This window comes from Nannospalax galili, unplaced genomic scaffold (assembly GCF_000622305.1).
Source record: "Nannospalax galili isolate Female #2095 unplaced genomic scaffold, S.galili_v1.0 scaffold786, whole genome shotgun sequence".
Taxonomy (NCBI): domain Eukaryota; kingdom Metazoa; phylum Chordata; class Mammalia; order Rodentia; family Spalacidae; genus Nannospalax; species Nannospalax galili.
Genome location: NW_008355774.1, coordinates 1,884,930 through 1,902,151, shown reverse-complemented (window position 1 = coordinate 1,902,151; position 17,222 = coordinate 1,884,930). Strand labels below are relative to the sequence as shown.

At 40.7% G+C, this 17,222-nt stretch overlaps 1 protein-coding gene across 1 annotated transcript in view; it reads right to left on the bottom strand.

Moving 5' to 3' along the window:
- Prkar2a (protein kinase cAMP-dependent type II regulatory subunit alpha) overlaps positions 1 to 17,222 on the bottom strand; it is a 91,361-nt gene that overhangs the window by 37,293 nt on the left and 36,846 nt on the right. Inside the window, exons 3-4 of the mRNA XM_008853227.2 lie at positions 15,214 to 15,266; positions 10,479 to 10,562 (exon numbers count right to left, since the gene is read on the bottom strand). Coding sequence (XP_008851449.1) covers positions 10,479 to 10,562; positions 15,214 to 15,266 — 137 coding nt within the window. The remainder of the gene's footprint in view (positions 1 to 10,478; positions 10,563 to 15,213; positions 15,267 to 17,222) is intronic.

Genomic DNA, 17,222 nt, shown 5'->3' with positions numbered 1-17,222 from the left:
AAAACAGGGGCTGGAAAGATGGCTCAGCAGTTAAGAGCACTGACTGCTCTTGCAGAGGACCCAGGCTCGATTCCCAGCACCCAAACGGCAGCTACAAACTGTCCTTAACTCCAGTTCCAGGGGAATCCAAAGCCCTCTTCTGACTTCCAAGGCATTGCACGACATGGGTGCATTCACATACAGGCAGGTAATACACTCATGCACATAAAATAAATAAAATTTTTTTTAATTTAAAGAAAAGAAAAAAATACTATTAAAATCTAATGAAACAGTGGTCTCAGCCTAGAGTTAGAGTCCCTCTGTCAGACAGGAAGATTGGCGATTATTAGAAAACAGTAAAGAATACCAGCTTTGTCTTCCCTTTTATAACCATTGGCAGCTGGTGAGAATTCACTAAAATGAAGTTTAATTCCTTTGTGACTTCTGACCAAAGCAAGAACTGTAAAAGGCATTTCTAATGCACCTTCTCATATTCAGAGGAAGATTATGTCCTCCCGTCTTTCCAAAGAGCTGAGACAGAAGCACAATATTCAGGCTATGTCCATTCAATAGGAGGATGAAGTTCAGGTTATATGAGGGACCCAAAAAGGTCAGCAGATTGGCAAAGTGGTTCAGGTTTACTGGAAGAAATATGTTATCTACATCTTGCGGGTGCAGCAGGAAAAGGCTAATGGCACAAGTGTTCATGTGGGCATTTACCCCAGCAAGGTGGTTATCACCAGGTTAAAGATGGACAAAAACAGCCGGGTGTGGTGGCGTGCGCCTTTAATCCCAGCACTTGGGAGGCAGAAGCAAGTGGAGCTCTGTGAGTTCACGGCCAGCCTGGTCTACATAATGAGTTCTAAGACAGCTACAACAGAAAGACCCTGTCTCAAAAAGCCAAAAAAAAAAAAAAAGAAAAAGAAAAAGAAAAGAAAAAAAAAGATAAAGACTGCAGAAAGATCCTGGAACAAATAGGAAAAGAAAAGAGCAACTACAATGAAGAAACCATTGAGAAGATGCAGGAATAGAATCTTATAAATGACTTTCATTAAAAACTGCTTATATGGGGAGCTGGAGAGATGGCTCAGCAGTTAAGAGCACTGACTGCTCTTGCAGAAGACCTGGCTAGGTTCGATTCCTAGCACCCACAAGGTGGCTACGAACCATCCTTAACTCCAGTTCCAGAGGAATCCAAAGCCTTTCCTGACCTCCGCAGCACTGCATGACACGGGTGCACTCACATACATGTAGGCAATACACTCATATACATAAAATAATAAAAATAAAACATTTTTTTAAAACTGCTTAAATGAAAAAAAAATACCAGCTTTATACTCAGGAGGTGAAGACAGGGAGATGGGAAGTTCAAGGCCAGCCTGGGCTACATGAGACCCTGTCTTAAGAAAAAAAGGAGGGCTGGAGAGATAGCTCAGTCAGTAAAGTGCTTGTCCTACATCAGGACCTGAGTTCAATTTCAATCCCAAGAATCCACATAAAAACATTCAGGCATTACTCTCAGTACTCAGGAGGCAATAGCAGGTAGATGGATAAGTTCCAGGCAAGTCAAGACTACAAAGTAAGACCCTGTCTCAAAAACAAAACAAAACAAAATAAAACAAACAAAAACCCCATGACTGTTTGGAGATATCAGGAAAAGGGGATATTCTACATTAGAGACTAAATTGACTTAATCACGACCAAATATAATACGCAACTCAACTGAAAAGACAAAGAGATGGAAAATAACTCAGTGACAGAATGCTTGCTTAGCGTGTTCCAGGTCCTGAGTTCAATCCTTAGCTTCGTCAAAAGAAAAAATAGTATTAGTTCTTGGTCTGCGCATGGTAGCATATACCTGTAATCCTAGCATTTGCTGTGTAGGCTGGAGGATCAGGAATTCAAGGTCATCCTCAGCTACAAAGAATTTACTGTCAAGCTGGTCTACACAAGATAAAAAAAAATTCACAAAACAAAAATGTATAATAGGAAGATATTCTTGTTGTGGGAAAATATATCCCACGTATCTTATGATGAAGAGTCATAAAGTCTTAAACATTTGTAAATGTCTCAGAACAAAAGAAAAGCAGCATCCATGCTTCTTACCTCTCTCTGTACACAAACTTGTGTGGGGGAGGAACTGAAGCAAAATGTTAACTAGTTAGCTCAAAGGTATATGGGAGGGTGGGAAGATGGCTCAGCTGGTAAGAGTGCTTAGCTACACAAGCTTGAGGACCTGAGTTCAAGTCCCTAGCACCCACATAAAAAAGCTAGATGTGTGTCTGTAACTCCAGTACTGTAGGAACTGGAGACAGGAGAATTGATGGGGTTGCTGGTGTAAGCCTAGTTCCAAACTCAGTGAGAGTCCCTGTCTCAAGGGAATGAGACAGACAGTGATGGGGCTGGAGAGACAGTTCAGCAGTTAAAAGCACTGGCTGTTCTTTCAGAAGACTCAGGTTCAATTCCCAGCACCAACGTGGTAGCTAATAACTGTCCATAACTCCAGGAGATCCAATGCCCTCTTCTGTCCTCCACAGGCATTGCACAAAATAGATTCACTTACACACATGCAAGCACAACACTCATATACATAAAATAGAAATAAAACAATTTTTAAAAAATTTAAAAAGACAGTGATAAAGCAGAACATCAACATCTTCCTCTGGCCTTGATAAGCATATGGATATGTGTATCTGCAGACACATATATGCATATACCATACACATTAAAAAAATTATAAAGCATAAGAGTGTTCAACAGTACTATTTTGACTTTATTGTAAATTTGAAATTAAAAAAGATTTTGTGTGTGTGTGTTAATGTATGTATGCATACTTGTGGAAGTCAGGGGTTGACTTTGGGTATCTTCCTTGATTGTTCTCCACTTTATCTTGGGGACAGGTTCTGTCACTGAGCCCAGAGCTCACTGCTTGGCTAGACTGGCTGGTCACTCAGCTCCAAGGATCAGCCTGACTCACTTTGACTATGCTGAGGTTAAAGAAACATGAGACCAAGGTAGCTTTTTCACCTAGGTGCTGGGGATCTAAACTCAGTCCTCATGTTTACGCAGCAGGCACTTTACAGAGTGAATCATCTCCCCAGCAATAAATTTGAAAATGTAAAAATATGAATTCAGGAAATAAATTTGAAAACTTGTTAACAAATATGCTTACCAAAATGACTAAAATTAAAAAGACTGGTAACTTAAAATATTAGTAAGGATGTGGAACATACATTGTTGGTAGAAATATAAAATCATAAAATACCTGAAAAAGGTCTGGCCAACTGCTTTTATTTTACTTGTTAAAAAGTTTTAAGCCAGAGGGGCTGGAGATGGCACAGCAGTTAAGAGCCGACTGCTCTTGCAGAGGATCCGGGTTCGATTCCCACCACCCACACGGTGGCTATTAACAGTCCTTAACTCCAGTTCCAGGGGAATCCAATGCCCTCTTCTGATCTCCACGGCACTGCACAACACGGGTGTACTCACATACATGCAGGCGATACACTCATACACATAAATTAAAAAATAAAAAGTTTTAAGCCAGATGTGGTAGAGCACAACTTTAATTCCAGCAGTGAGAAGGAGAAGCAGGCAGATCACTGTTTCAGGCCAGCCTGGTCCACAGAGCAAATTCCAGGTTAGCTAGGACTACATAGTGATACTCTGTCTCAAAAAAAAAAACCCTCCCAAAACAAAGAAAAAACTACATTTATTTATTTGGAGGGTAGGGGGAATACATGTCCCACAGTGCGTGTGCATGTGTGTGTGTGTGTGCGCGCGCGCGTGTGCATTTGTGTATATAGGTCAGAGGACAACTTACAGGAATCAGTTCTCTTTTTCTACCACGTGGGTACCAGGCATTAAACTAAGGTTATTGGCCTTGGCAAAAAGTACTTTACCTTCTGAGCTATCTTTCTGGCCTATAACTCAATAGTTTTTCCCTAAGGTATTTACTGAATAAAAATGGAAAATAAAGTTGTCAAGTCAGGTGTGGTGGTGCATGCCTTTAATCCCAGTACTCAGGAGGCAGAGACAGGCAGATTTCTGTGAGTTCAAGGCCAGTGTGGTCTACACAGCAAGTTCCAGGTCAATCAAGATACGTGGTGAGACCTGTCTCAAAAAACTGAAAGAAAGAAAAAAAAAAAGGTAGAAAAAAAAAAAAGTTGACAAAGATCTGTAAAATTCACTGAGTATGGTAGTTCATTTCTCTAATCTTAGCTCAGGAGGCTGAGGCAGAGGATTGTGAGTTCAAGGATAGCCTGCGCTACATAGTGAGCACGGTGAATTCCAGGCCTGGGCTACACAGTGAGGAGGGAGGAGAGAGAGGAGAGAGGAGAGAGGACAGAGGAGAGAGAGGACAGAGGACAGAAGACAGAGGACAGAGGAAGAAGGGAGGAAAGGAAAGAGAATAAAGGCAAGAAAAGGAGGGAAAGAGCAAGGTAAGAAGGAAGGAAATTATTGATATATGTTATATATAATATGTATATGAACATGGATGAACCTCCAAAATATTAAGACAAGTGAAAAAACTCATATAAAGGCATAAATGCCATATATATGAAATTCTAGAATAGGTAAAATGTATCTATTGTAAAATAAACCAAAACAGTAGTTGCCTCTAAAATTGAGGTGCGGGGGGCTGGCAAGAATTAATGGTGGAAAGGCAAGAGGAATACATTTGGGGATGATGGTGATGCTCATACCTCAACTGGCATATGAATTCTCCATATATCCACCTGTTAAACCTGATCGCACATTTAAGATTAGTGCATTTCACTGCCAGGACAGGTGCTGCAGGCCTGTAATCCCAGCTACTAGGGAGGTTAAGGCAGGAGGATCCCAAACTCAAGGACTACTTGGCTAGAGTGAGTTCAAAGCTAGCCTGAGTAACTTAGTGCTCAAAATAAAAAGTTACAGACTGGAGATACAGCTCAGTGGTAGAGCACTTGCCTAGGATGTGCAAAGACCTAGGTTCAACCCTTAGTACTACAAAAGAAAAAACTGAAAAAGACAGCATAAACCCATATATTGAACTCCAGTTCCTGATAAGAATGCCAAAGTATTTAGGAAAAAGTATACTGGTTTATCAGAAGGTAGAGCTGAAGCTATGACAAAATTACTGCCTGGCTCTTTAGGAAGCAGTTTATTGAATCTTTTGCTGAGGATGGGTAGGTGTATATGATAGAGCAAGTATAGTAAGATAATTTTGCTGTATTGTTGAATATTTTCTGGATAAAAATGGAAGGAAATGGGGTTGAGGAGATGGCTCAGAGGGTATACTACTCTCGACACAAGTGTGAGGACCTGGGTTCAGATTACCAGCACCCATGTAGAAATGTCAGTTGAGTGTGGCAGCCTGCTTGTAAACCTAGCACTCAGGAAGCAGAGATGAGGGATCCCCTAGCTAGACTAGACAAATTGGAAAGCTCTAGGTCCAAGTGAGAAACCCTGTATCAATACATAAGGTGGAAAGAGACAGAGGACAACACCTAGAATTAACCTCTGGCCTCTACATACACATGCACATACTTACATGTACAAACAAGTGCACCCACATACATGGAACACACATACACATCACACATGCATACATGCACAAAAAAAGTTTTTAAATTTTGAAGAAAAATATAATTGAATATAAAATTTCAGAGTCCTTCCTTGCTCTCTCCCTCTCTCTCCATTCCCCTTTTCTTTCTTTTAGTCTTTCAACAGGGTCTTGCTATGCAGCCCAAGGCAGCTTCAAACTTGAGATCCTCCTGTCTAAACCCTCTGAGTACTCATATATCTGCCATCACACCCAGTTTAGTTATTTTTCAGTAATGAAATAGTAAAAGTGGGTCTAGAGAGGTGGCTCAGTGGTTAAGAGTCACTGGTTGTTCTTGTAGAGGACCTGAGTTTAGTTCTCAGGACCCACATGGTTGGCTAACAACCATCCATAGCTCCAATTCCAGGGGATCCGATGCCTTCTTCTGGCCTCTGCAATCACTGCACACATGTGGTGTACTTTACATGGAGGTAAAACAATCATACACATAAAATACAAGCAAATAAATAAAGAAGCTCTAGGTTTGGTGGGAGACCCTGTCTCCAAAATTAAGGTAGAAGGCCAGAAAGATGGCTCAGCAGGTAAAGGTATTTGCTGCCAAGCCTGATGGCCTGAGTCTGATCTTCATGATTTACATAGTAGAAGGAGACAACCAACTTCTGAAAGCTGTCCTCTGACTTCTATATGTATGCTGTGCCACACACATGCATACACACATGTATACACACACTAAATAAATATAAAAAATTTTAAAATAGCCGAGTATGGTGGTGCACGCCTTTAGTCCCAGCACTTGAGATGCAGAGGCAGGTGGATCTCTGTGAGTTCAAGGCTAGCCTGGTCTACATATCAAGTTTCAGGCCAGCTGGGGCTACAGGGAAACCCTGTCTCAAAAAGACAAAAAAAATTTTTTTTTTAAAGGTGAAAAGTGGGGCTGAGAGATGGCTCAGTAGTTAAGAACATTGACTGTTTCTGCAGAAGACCCAGGTTCGAATCCGAGCACCCACATGGCAGCTAAAAACTGTCCATAACTCCAGTTCCAGGGGATATGACAGCCTCTTCTGTTCTCAGCAGGCATTGCACGACATGGGTGCACTTACCTACATGCAGGCAATATACGCATACATATAAAATTAAAATAATAAATAAATTTTTTTAAAAGGTGAAAAGTGATAGAGAAAAGATACTGACATCAAACTCTGGCCTCTATGTACACCAGGCAAACATATTTGCACAAATACACACAAACATGTATACACACATATACCACACACATATACACAGATGTTAAAACTGAATTCCCAATGTGATAGTATTAAGAGGTAGGGTTGGGCTGGAGAGATAGTTTAGAGGTTAAGAGTACACATTGCTCTTGCAGAGGACCCAAGTTCAGCTCTCAGCATCCAATCAGGCAGCTTGTAATGCCAGTACGTGGTGATCGACAGCCCTTCTAAACTCTGGACTCTAGCCATTTGCATTCACACATGTACACACACATAATAAAAATTAAAACTTTTGGGAGGGTCTTTTTGAGACAGGGTCTCCCTATAGCCCCAGCTGTCCTGGAACTCCCTATGTAGACCAGGCTGGCCTCGAACTCACAGAGATCCACCTGCCTCTGCCTCCCAAGTGCTGGGATTAAATGAATGCACCACCATGCCCAGCAAAAGTAAAATTTTTAAAAGAGGTAGGGTCAGGCTGGAGAGTTGGCTTAGCAGTTAAGAGCACTGACTGCTCTTACAGAGGACCTGGGTTCGATTTCCAGCACCCACATGGCAGCTAACAACCATCCAAACTCCAGTTCCAGGGAATCCAATACCCTCTTTTGACCTCTGTGGGCACTGCACGACACTGGTGCACTTACACACATGCAGACAATATACTCACATACATAAAATAAAAAATTAGGTGGTGAGGGCTAGAGAGATGGCTCAGCAGTTAAGAACACTGGTTGTTTTTGCAGAAGACCCAGGTTTGAATCCCAGCACCTACATGGCAGCTAACAACTGTCTGTAACTCCAGTTCCAGGGGATCTGACAGCCTCGTCTGTCTTCCATTGGCATTGCATGACACGGGTGCACTTACCTACACGCAGGCAATAACATATACACATAAAATAAAAATAATAAGATTTTTTAAATTATTTATTTAATAACCACATACTTAGAAGAAAAATTTCATTACAACAACATTGACATATTCAATAAAAATTTTCTGAGCTAAGATGCATCTCTTTCAAAATTGGCTGTAAATTTTTAGGTTTACAGTTGAATTATTATAGTTTATACAATGTTGTACTCAGTATAAACCCTATAAAATTAAATGAGGTTTCAACCTTTAAAAAAAGATCTCCATTTCATTATTAAAATACACAGTTTCATACATAAAAATTCATTTTTAATGCAATTGCCATTAAGATGTGTGCACATGCGTTTCTAGTCTCTATGTATCTGATTATTACTAGTCACAGTTGGTTACTTTCTGAGCTCCTTGGCATCTGAACATGGATATAAAGTCATCAGGTACATTTCAATGGTAATATTTCAAAGGTAATGTCTTTTACATCTACTAATTATTATAGAACAAGTTTTTATGCTTTGAAGAATTATTATTTTTTAATCATTTTTTAAAAATTTTTAATAACTACATGATTAGACGAAGCATTTCACTACAGCTTTAACATATTTAGTAAATAAAATATTTTTTAAAAATTAGGTGATAATCCCAGCACTTGGGAGGCAGAGGCAGGTGGATCACTGTGAGTTCAAGGCCAGCCTGGTCTACATAGTGAGTTCCGAGCCAGCTGGGGCTACAGGGAGACCATCTCAAAAAGACAATAAATGAATGAATAAATAAAATATAAAAAAAATAAATAAAAGAGGTAGGGTCTCTCTGGGAAGTGACTAGATCCTGTGGAGTATAACCCTCATGAAGATTATCAATCCTCTTATAAGAAACCTCAGAGAGCTCCCTTTTCCCTCCTGTCATGTGAGGACAGAGAGAGAAGATGGCCATCTATGAACCAGGCAGTGGACCTCTAACTAGATACCAAATCTGCTAGTATCTTCATGTTAAGACTTCTCAGCTTCCAGAACAGTGAGAAATAAATTTCTATTGTCTATAAACCATGGTGCTTTGTTATAACATGCCAAATGTATTAAGATACATGTTCTTAGGAGGTAACCCTTGTCTCTAGCCCCTCCACCAAAAGGAGGACAAAGGCTGGAGAGAAAGCTCAGTTAATAAAGTGTATTCCTGGGAAGCATGAGGATCTGAGCTCAATCCTCAGAATCCATGTAAATCTTGGTGTGTAGGAGCATACTTTTTTTTTTTGGTCTTTTTGAGACAGGGTCTCCCTGTAGCTCCAGCTGCCTGGAACTCACTCTGTAGACCAGGCTGGCCTCAAACTCAGAGGATCCGCCTGCCTGCCTCTGCCTCCCAAGTGCTGGGATTAAAGGCATGCACCACCACACCCAGCGTAGGAGCATACTTTTAATCCATGCACTGGGGAGGCAGAGACAGATGGCTCTCTCAGGCTCACTGGCCAGCCAGCTAGTCTATTGACAAACTCTAAGCCAAAGAGAGATACGGTCTCAAAAAGCAAGGTGAATAGCACCTGTACTGGATAGCATCTGTTGTCAACTTGACACACCTGGAGGAATTTTTTCCATTGGATTTGTCTATACCCATGTCTGTGAGGCATTTTCTTGATTGCTGAGTGATGTGGGAGGGCCCAGCCCACTGTGGATGGGGCTACCCTTGAGCAGGTGGTCCTGTGTTGGATAAGAACAGGCTGAGCACAGGCCAGAGGAGCCAACCAATAAGCAGTATTCCTCTATGGTCTGTGCTTCACTCAGCTCCTGCCTTCAGGTTCTGGCTCTGAGTTCCAACCCTGAGTTCCCTCAGTGATGAACTGTGACCTGAGAGATGTGCGATTAAATAAACACTTTTCTTTCTACCTAAGCTGGTTTTGGTCAGTGTTTTTATTACAATAGAAAGTAACTAGGAAAGCACTTGAGGAATGACACCTGAAGCCTCCAAACACACATGCCCTCACACAGGTACACAAAGACACAGAAACAGGCATAGTACAGACAGAGAGGGGAGAGAGACATAGAGAGACAGAGGGGGAGGGAGGGAGGGAGAGAGGGAGGGAGGGGGAGAGGGAGATGGGGGGAGAGAGAGAGGAGACAGAGACAGAAATATAGACAGAGAAAGAACAGTTAAGTCACACATCCTGTGTGAAATCTTTCAGAAACATACAACTTGAAGTCATTATAAGAGGTACCCCATACATGAGGTTTAAGAAATTACATACTTCCAGTGGGTTAGCTGTTAGGTTAAAAGAACCACATAGTAGTTATCTCTGGAGAAATTAATCCCTTTACAACATAAATTCAGACTCTCCAAACTAAGACATGGTCATGTAAACTGATCATTTCCTGGCAGCAAAACTAAACTGCGTAGTTGCTAAATTACTGATTTTATCCTGAAGAAGTACCAAGGTAGGACAGAAATATAGTAAAAGACATTTAAAAACCACGTCTGCATTATAATGATCAATAGAATAAAAACATTTGTATATAAAACAAATCTGGGGGATGGAGAGATGGCTCAGTAGTTAAAAACACTTGCTGTTCTTCCAGAGGACCTGGTTTAGATTCCCAGCAGCCACATGGCAGTGAACAACTGTCCATAACTCCAGTTCCAGAGGATCCAACACCCTCTTCTGGCCTCTGCTGGCACTGCATGCACATGGTGCACTTACATACATGCAGGCAAAACACTCAGACACATAAAATAAGAGTAATAAATAAACTAAATAAAATAAAATGAATCTAAAGTTGCATGCCTAATACAACTTGGCTAAGATGCTAAAATCTGCTTAAATGTCATTTAGGATAAAAGCTAAAATATCAATATATCAAAAATATTTTAAAATCAATGTTACCTGATCAAGGTTTTTGAAAAGGAGAATATCTTTGCAAGCTTCCTGAAGTCTGCATCTCTGTTCATCAGTTTTAGGATGAATCACCTGTCAATTGAAATAAAGCCAAGAAAATTATTTTATTCCATGTAAAAGTAACCTACTTAAAAACTAATGTATTTCCGGCTGTGCTTGGCAGAGGCTGCCTTTAATCCCAGCACTCGGAAGGCAGAGGCAGGTGGATCTCTGTGAGTTCAAGGCCAGCCTGGTCTACATAGTGAGTTCCAGGACAGCTGGGGCAACAGGGAGACCCTGTCTCAAAAAGACCAAAAAAACAAAACAAAGCAAAAACTAATGCATTTCTTTCTCCTAAAAAGTGAGAAAAAGAGGCCGGGTGTGGTGGCACATGTCTTTAATCCCAGCACTCAGGAGGCAGAGGCAGGCGGATCTCTGTGAGTTTAAGAGGCCAGCCTGGTCTCCACAGTGAATCCAGAACAGCTAGGGCTACAGGGAGACCCTGTCTCAAAAAGACCAGGGGAAAAAAAAAGTGAGAAAAAGAAAGAACATGTTTTCTACAACTTTAATTCTACAAAAATCACTAAGTTGTATGCTGGATATAGAGAAGCAATGTGATACAGGACTGCCAAGCACTACCCTGAAGCCAGCTGTCCTTTGGGAGTTCTCGTCTGTACAGCAGAAGGTTATAAATGGTTCATTCAATAAATATTGAGCATCTACCTGGTGCCAGGTACTATCCAAGCTCTAGAGACACAATAGTGAACAACACATAGATAAAATTGTATGCCCTTACATTAAATAGGCCACAAAGTACATTAGAGACTGATAAGATGAAGGAGAAAAACTAGGCAAAGAAGGTAAGAAATGTGAGAGTATGTGTCTGTGTGGCCAGGTGAGGCCCCAGTGAGGAAGGGACAGTTGTGTTAAAATCTCAAGGAAGTGAGTACAGCCTGAGAAAGTGAGTCATGTGGTGATCTCTGTGGGAAGAGCAAGGCATTTTATGGTGACAGCAAATTTGAAAAGTAACCAAGAGAGGGATGCAACTGATGTAGAGAAAGGGAAGGATCAGAAGACCACGCTGGTAGGGGAGGGATTATCACAGATGACAATGTAGACCATAGAACAACTGGAACTTGCTCTAACAACTTGGGGGCAATTTGAGGGTACTGACTGAGGAATTGCTGACTAATGTTCAAAGGATTACATTGGCTGCTAAGTGAAAGCAGCATAGAGGGAGAAAAGAGTGGAAGCTGGGAAGCTACACTATCTCAGTGCCAGCTGGGGGTGGTTTGGACCACAGTGGTGTCCATGGAGGTTCTGAGATGCAGAGTTCTGTATACATTTTGAAGACAGAGCCCATTGATTTACTGAAAAATCAGATGCAGTTATGAAAAAGCATGAGAGGAGTTAAGGGTGACTTCAAAGTTCGAGGTCTGAGTAACTGAACAATGGGGTTACTATGATTTAAGCTGGGAAAAACTGTGGGTGGAAAAGAATATTCTGAAGAACATAATCAGGAGTTCATGTTGTCTACTGACAACTACATGGAAATGGTAAGGCAATAAAAGCTATATAAGCTAGAGTTAAAACATTAACAACAGGCCAGGCATGACAGCACGTGCCTTTAATCCCAGCACTTGGGAAGCAGAAGCTGGCAGGTCTCTGTGAGACTGAAGCCAGCCTGGTCTACATAGCAAGTTCCAGGCCCCCTAGAGCTACAGGGAGATCTTGTCACAAAAAAGACCAAAAGCAAACAACAAAACAAAACAAAATTAACAACAGGAGCTAGAGAGATAGCTCAGTGGTTAAGAGCACTGGTTTTTCTTGCAGAGGGCCAGGGTTCAGTCTGCAGCTCTCATAGGGCAACTAACAACCGTCTATATTTCCAGTTCAAGGTCATCTAACATCCTCTTCTGGCCTCTATGGACACTGCCTGCATGGTGCACTGATATACACACAAGCAAAACATTCATACACATTTTTTTTTAATTTCAAGGGGGCTGGGGAGATGGGTCAGTGGTTAAGAGCACTCTTGCAGAGGACCTGGGTTTGGTTCCCGGCACCCATATGGCAGCTAACAACTGTTTGAAACTCCATTACCAGGGGATTCAACACCCACCCTCTTCTGGCCTATAGAGGCACTGCACAACATAGGTGCACTTATATACATGCAAGCAATACACTCATACACATTTTTTAAATTCCAAAAACAAAATTAAAAAAAAATTATTAACAATATTATGCACAGTATGGTATTTACAAATTACTTGCAATAAGGATTAAATAATATATGTAGTGTCTCTAAAACAGTACCTTGAACTTAGTAGGTGCTTTAAAACTATTATTATAGACAATAAATGTTTGCTAAACTAAAAAAGATATAGTATAACCTAACACTGATTTTGTAATTGAGAGTCCTATTAAGCTATGTCTTAAGCATTACCATTACCAGAAATGTTATGTTACATTTGCAATATTTGAAGGGTTAGTCAGATGGCTTAGCAGATAAAGGCACTTGCTGTGCAAACCTGACAACCTGAGTTTGATCCCTGGATCCATGTATAGGTGGAAAGAGAGAACCAATTCCATAAATTTGCAATATGAAATTAGGGAAAGTTATGTTTTAAGTTTTTTTGGTCTTTTTTTGAGACAGGGTCTCCCTGTAGCCCCAGCTGTCCTGGAACTCACTATGTAGACCAGGCTGGCCTTGAAACTCACAGAGATCCACCTGCTTCTGCCTCCTGAATGCTGGGATTAAAGGCATGCGCCATCACGCCCAGCTTAAGTATATTTTTTAAATATTTTATTATTTTTATGTATATGAGTATATTGCCTGCATGTGTGTGAGTGCACCCATGTCATGCAATGTAGCAGAGGTCAGAAGAGGGCTTCAGATTCCCCTGGAACTGGAGTTAAGGATGGTTCATAGCTGCCACGCGGGATGCTGGAAATCAAACCCGGGTCCTCTGCAAGGGCAGTCAGTGCTCTTAACCACTGAGCCATCTCTCCAGCCCCCATGTTTTAAGTTTTAAAAGTCATCAAGAATTTTACAATATTCAGAATTAAATTTTTTTAAAAAATTCTACATGTCTCTTTTGATCACCCAATAGTAGCATTTTATCATTAGAATATTTCAGAATTCTTTATAGGTTACTCACATTGAGGAATACAAGACAGACCATGAAAGTATCTTCTGTTAACATCACTCTTTAAAATGATGATTGATACTTTCTTTCATAAAAGTAATTTATGTTGGGGCTGGAGAGGCAGTGGTTAAGAGCACTGACTGTTCTTGTAGAGGACTCAAGTTTGAGTCCCAGTACCCACGTGGCAGCTAACAACTATCTGTAACACCAGTTCCGGGGGTATCTGATGCCGCTTTCTGACCTCTGTGGGCACTGCACGACACATGTACACTTACATACATGTAGGCAATATACTCATACACATAAAATAAAAAATTTTAAAAAGTAATGTCAACTGATCAAAAGTTTTAAAATTCTTGGCATGATGGTTCATGCCTTTAATACTAGCACTTGGAAGGCAGAGGCAAGAGGAGCTCTGTGAGTTCAAGGCCAGCCTGATCTACATAGTGAGTTCAGGCCAGGGAGACCCTGTCTCAAAACGACCAAAATGAAAAAAAAAAGAAAAAGTTTTAAAACTAAGTTTTAGGGGCTGGAGAGATGATGGCTCAACAGTTAAGAGTACTTGCTGCTCTTAAAGAGGACCTGGGTTCTGTAATTGCAGTTCCAGGGGATCAGATGCCCCCTTCAGTCCTCTATGGGCACTGCACACACATACATGCAGGCAAAATACTCATACAAATAAAAATACAAATAAACAAAAAAATTTAAAACTGAGTTTAAAAAAAAAAAAGATCAACCAGGATCCCACCACAAGCATTGTTAACATCCAGGGTATATCCTTCCAGATATAATTCTCTATACAATATACAAACAAATGCATTATTTATTTTTATTTAGCAAAATAATCTAAAAAAGGAAAGTTATACAAACATACATTCTATGCCATTAAATCCTGTTCTAAATAGTCATTTTTCAATGGCTTTGGATTCTGTGACTTTGAGTATAACAAAATTTAGTCCTTGTGATAATCTTTAAAGTCACTTTTGGTTGTTTCCATTTTTTTCATTATTACAACAGTGCAACAGTCTCCATTTGTACACCCTTGGAAAGGATTGAACTGTTCAAAATGGAAGAATTCTCTTGAAGGTAACTGCTGAGTTAGCTGGCTTGACTTATCAAGGCTTCTGCAACAACAGCTATGTGCCTCTCCCCAAACTCTCAACCAGGACTGGTTTCAATCTGTTGCATAAAAAATGGTATCTCACGGGGCTGGAGAGATGGATCAGTGGTTAAGAACACTGATTGTTCTTGCAGAAGACCGGGGTTTGAATCCCAGCACCCACATGGCAGCTAACAACTGTCCATAACTCCTGTCCCAGGGGCTCTGACAGCCTCTTCTGACCTCCGCGGGCATTGCAGGACACAGGTGCACTTACCTACATGAAGGCAATACATGCATACACATAAAATAAAAAATAAAAAAAAATTTTTAAATGGTATCTCATAAAGATTTTTTAATTTTTTTTTTCATTAGTATACAAAGCACTGAGATCCCACTGCCTCTGTCTCACAAGTGCTTGGATTAAAGGTGTGCACCACCATGCCTGGCAGCAAATACAATTCAGTTTAACAGTTTTGCTTTATTTAGTTCTTACCTTTGGATCATTATCTTCTTCTTCCTCATCAGGGTTATAGGCCTCTGCACAGACTAAAATTGAGAGAAAAAAAATAAAGAGGAAAAAATGAAATTAAAAGGGGTGGTTTTAGGAAAAAATAGGAAGTGAATATAATTTGCTTTCCTTCGCTGTTTTCTAAAGTAGTAATGACTTTTTTCTGAGATGTTATTATCATTATGTAGCTCAGGCTGGTGTTGAATTTGAGATCCTCCTGCCTCTCTCTCCAATGCCTGCATCTCTTTGCCTGGCTCTAAAGTTTTAGAAATCTTTTTTAATTTGTTTATTTTTATTTTATGTGTATGAGTGTATTGCCTGCCATGTATGTGAGTGCACTTGTGTCATGCAATGCCGAGGAGGTCAGAAGAGGGCTTCGGATTCCCCTGGAACTGCAGTTAAGGACAGTTAATAGCTGCCATGTGGGTGCTGGGAATTGAACCCGGGTCCTCTGCAAGAGCAGTCAGTGCTCTTAACTGCTGAGCCACCTTTCCAGCTCCTAGAAATCTTTTTAAATTCTTCTTTCAATTAATAAATACATTAAGTGCCTACTAGTGTCAGATACTCTTTTAGGTGCTGAAAATGCAGCTCCCTAGAGATCGATATTCTTAAGTAGGAGAAAGATGATGAAAATATATTGCCTATGAAAACCTACTGTCGTGACAACCGCAAAAAAGAAAGTGCTATCTCTGCTGAATTACGAAGCAGGGTAAAAACCATCAAGTATGAAACACAAGGGATATGGAGATAATTATACAAAAAAATCCGTTAAAATAGTTCAAAATCATCATGTGTATGCAGAGCTTAAAAATAAGAACTTTTTTAAAAATATTCTTTTAATTTTTATTTTATGTGTACACATGTATTGCCTGCATGTAGGTAAGTGCACCCGTGTTGTGCAATGCCCGAGGAGGACAGAAGAGGCTGTTGGATCCCCTGGATCTGGAGTTTTGGACAGTTGTTAGCTGCCATGTGGGTGCTGGGATTCAAACCCGGGTCTTCTGCAAGAACAGCCAGTGTTTTTAACCACTGAGCCATCTCTCCAGCCCCAAGAATTAACTTTTTTTTTTTAAAACACGGGTCTCTGAGGCTGGAGAGATGATTCAGAGCTTAAGAGCACTGGCTGCTCTTGCAGAGGACCCAGGTTTGATTCCTATCACCCACATGGTGGCTAATAACCATCAGTAACTCTAGTTCCAGGGACTCTGACACCCTCTTCTGAACTCCACAGGCACTACACAACATGGGTGCTAAAGCAGAAAGATCATGATGAGATCAGGACTTGTGACCCAGTGTGGGCAGCATAGTGCCATCTCTCCAGCCCCAGTCCTGAGTTTGATCCCCAGAAACCATGTAAAATGCCAGACATGATGGCTCACACTTGTAAAAGCAGCACTGAAGAGATGACATTAGGAGGATTCCTGGAACTTGCTGGTGGCCTGCCTAGTTTAATTGGGGAGCCCCAGGTCCCAGTAAGAGACTCTATTTCAAAAACAAGATTCATGGCTTCTGGGGAATAACACCTGAAGCTGACCTGGCCTCCAAGCATGCACATACATATGCACACACCCAGGTCCCTAAAAAAAGAGAGAGTTCTAAGGAAAAAGAAGTAAGAATAGCCAATGAAGAAGAGTATAAATAGTCTTTCCATGAGAAGGGACCTCCTGAGAAAGAACTAGGAATAGTAAGAAAACATTATATATAACATTAATTTTTTCTAAACGGATAGCCAGAAACTAACGAAATTGTTTTCTTACCTCCTTGGTGATCCCAAATAGGAAAAAGGTTCACCACAAGAATGGATCAGAAAAGGGAGAAGACTTCTCTAAGGGAACTTTATTGGTAGTGTTGAGGATCAAATCCTTGGCATCAGGCTTAGCAGTCAAGCTCTGTCCCTGTACTATATTCTCCAACCCCTTCAAGGAAATTCTTTTAAGAAGTTGTGGCATTTAGGCCATTTTAATGTTTCATCTACTTTGAAAATTAAATTGATA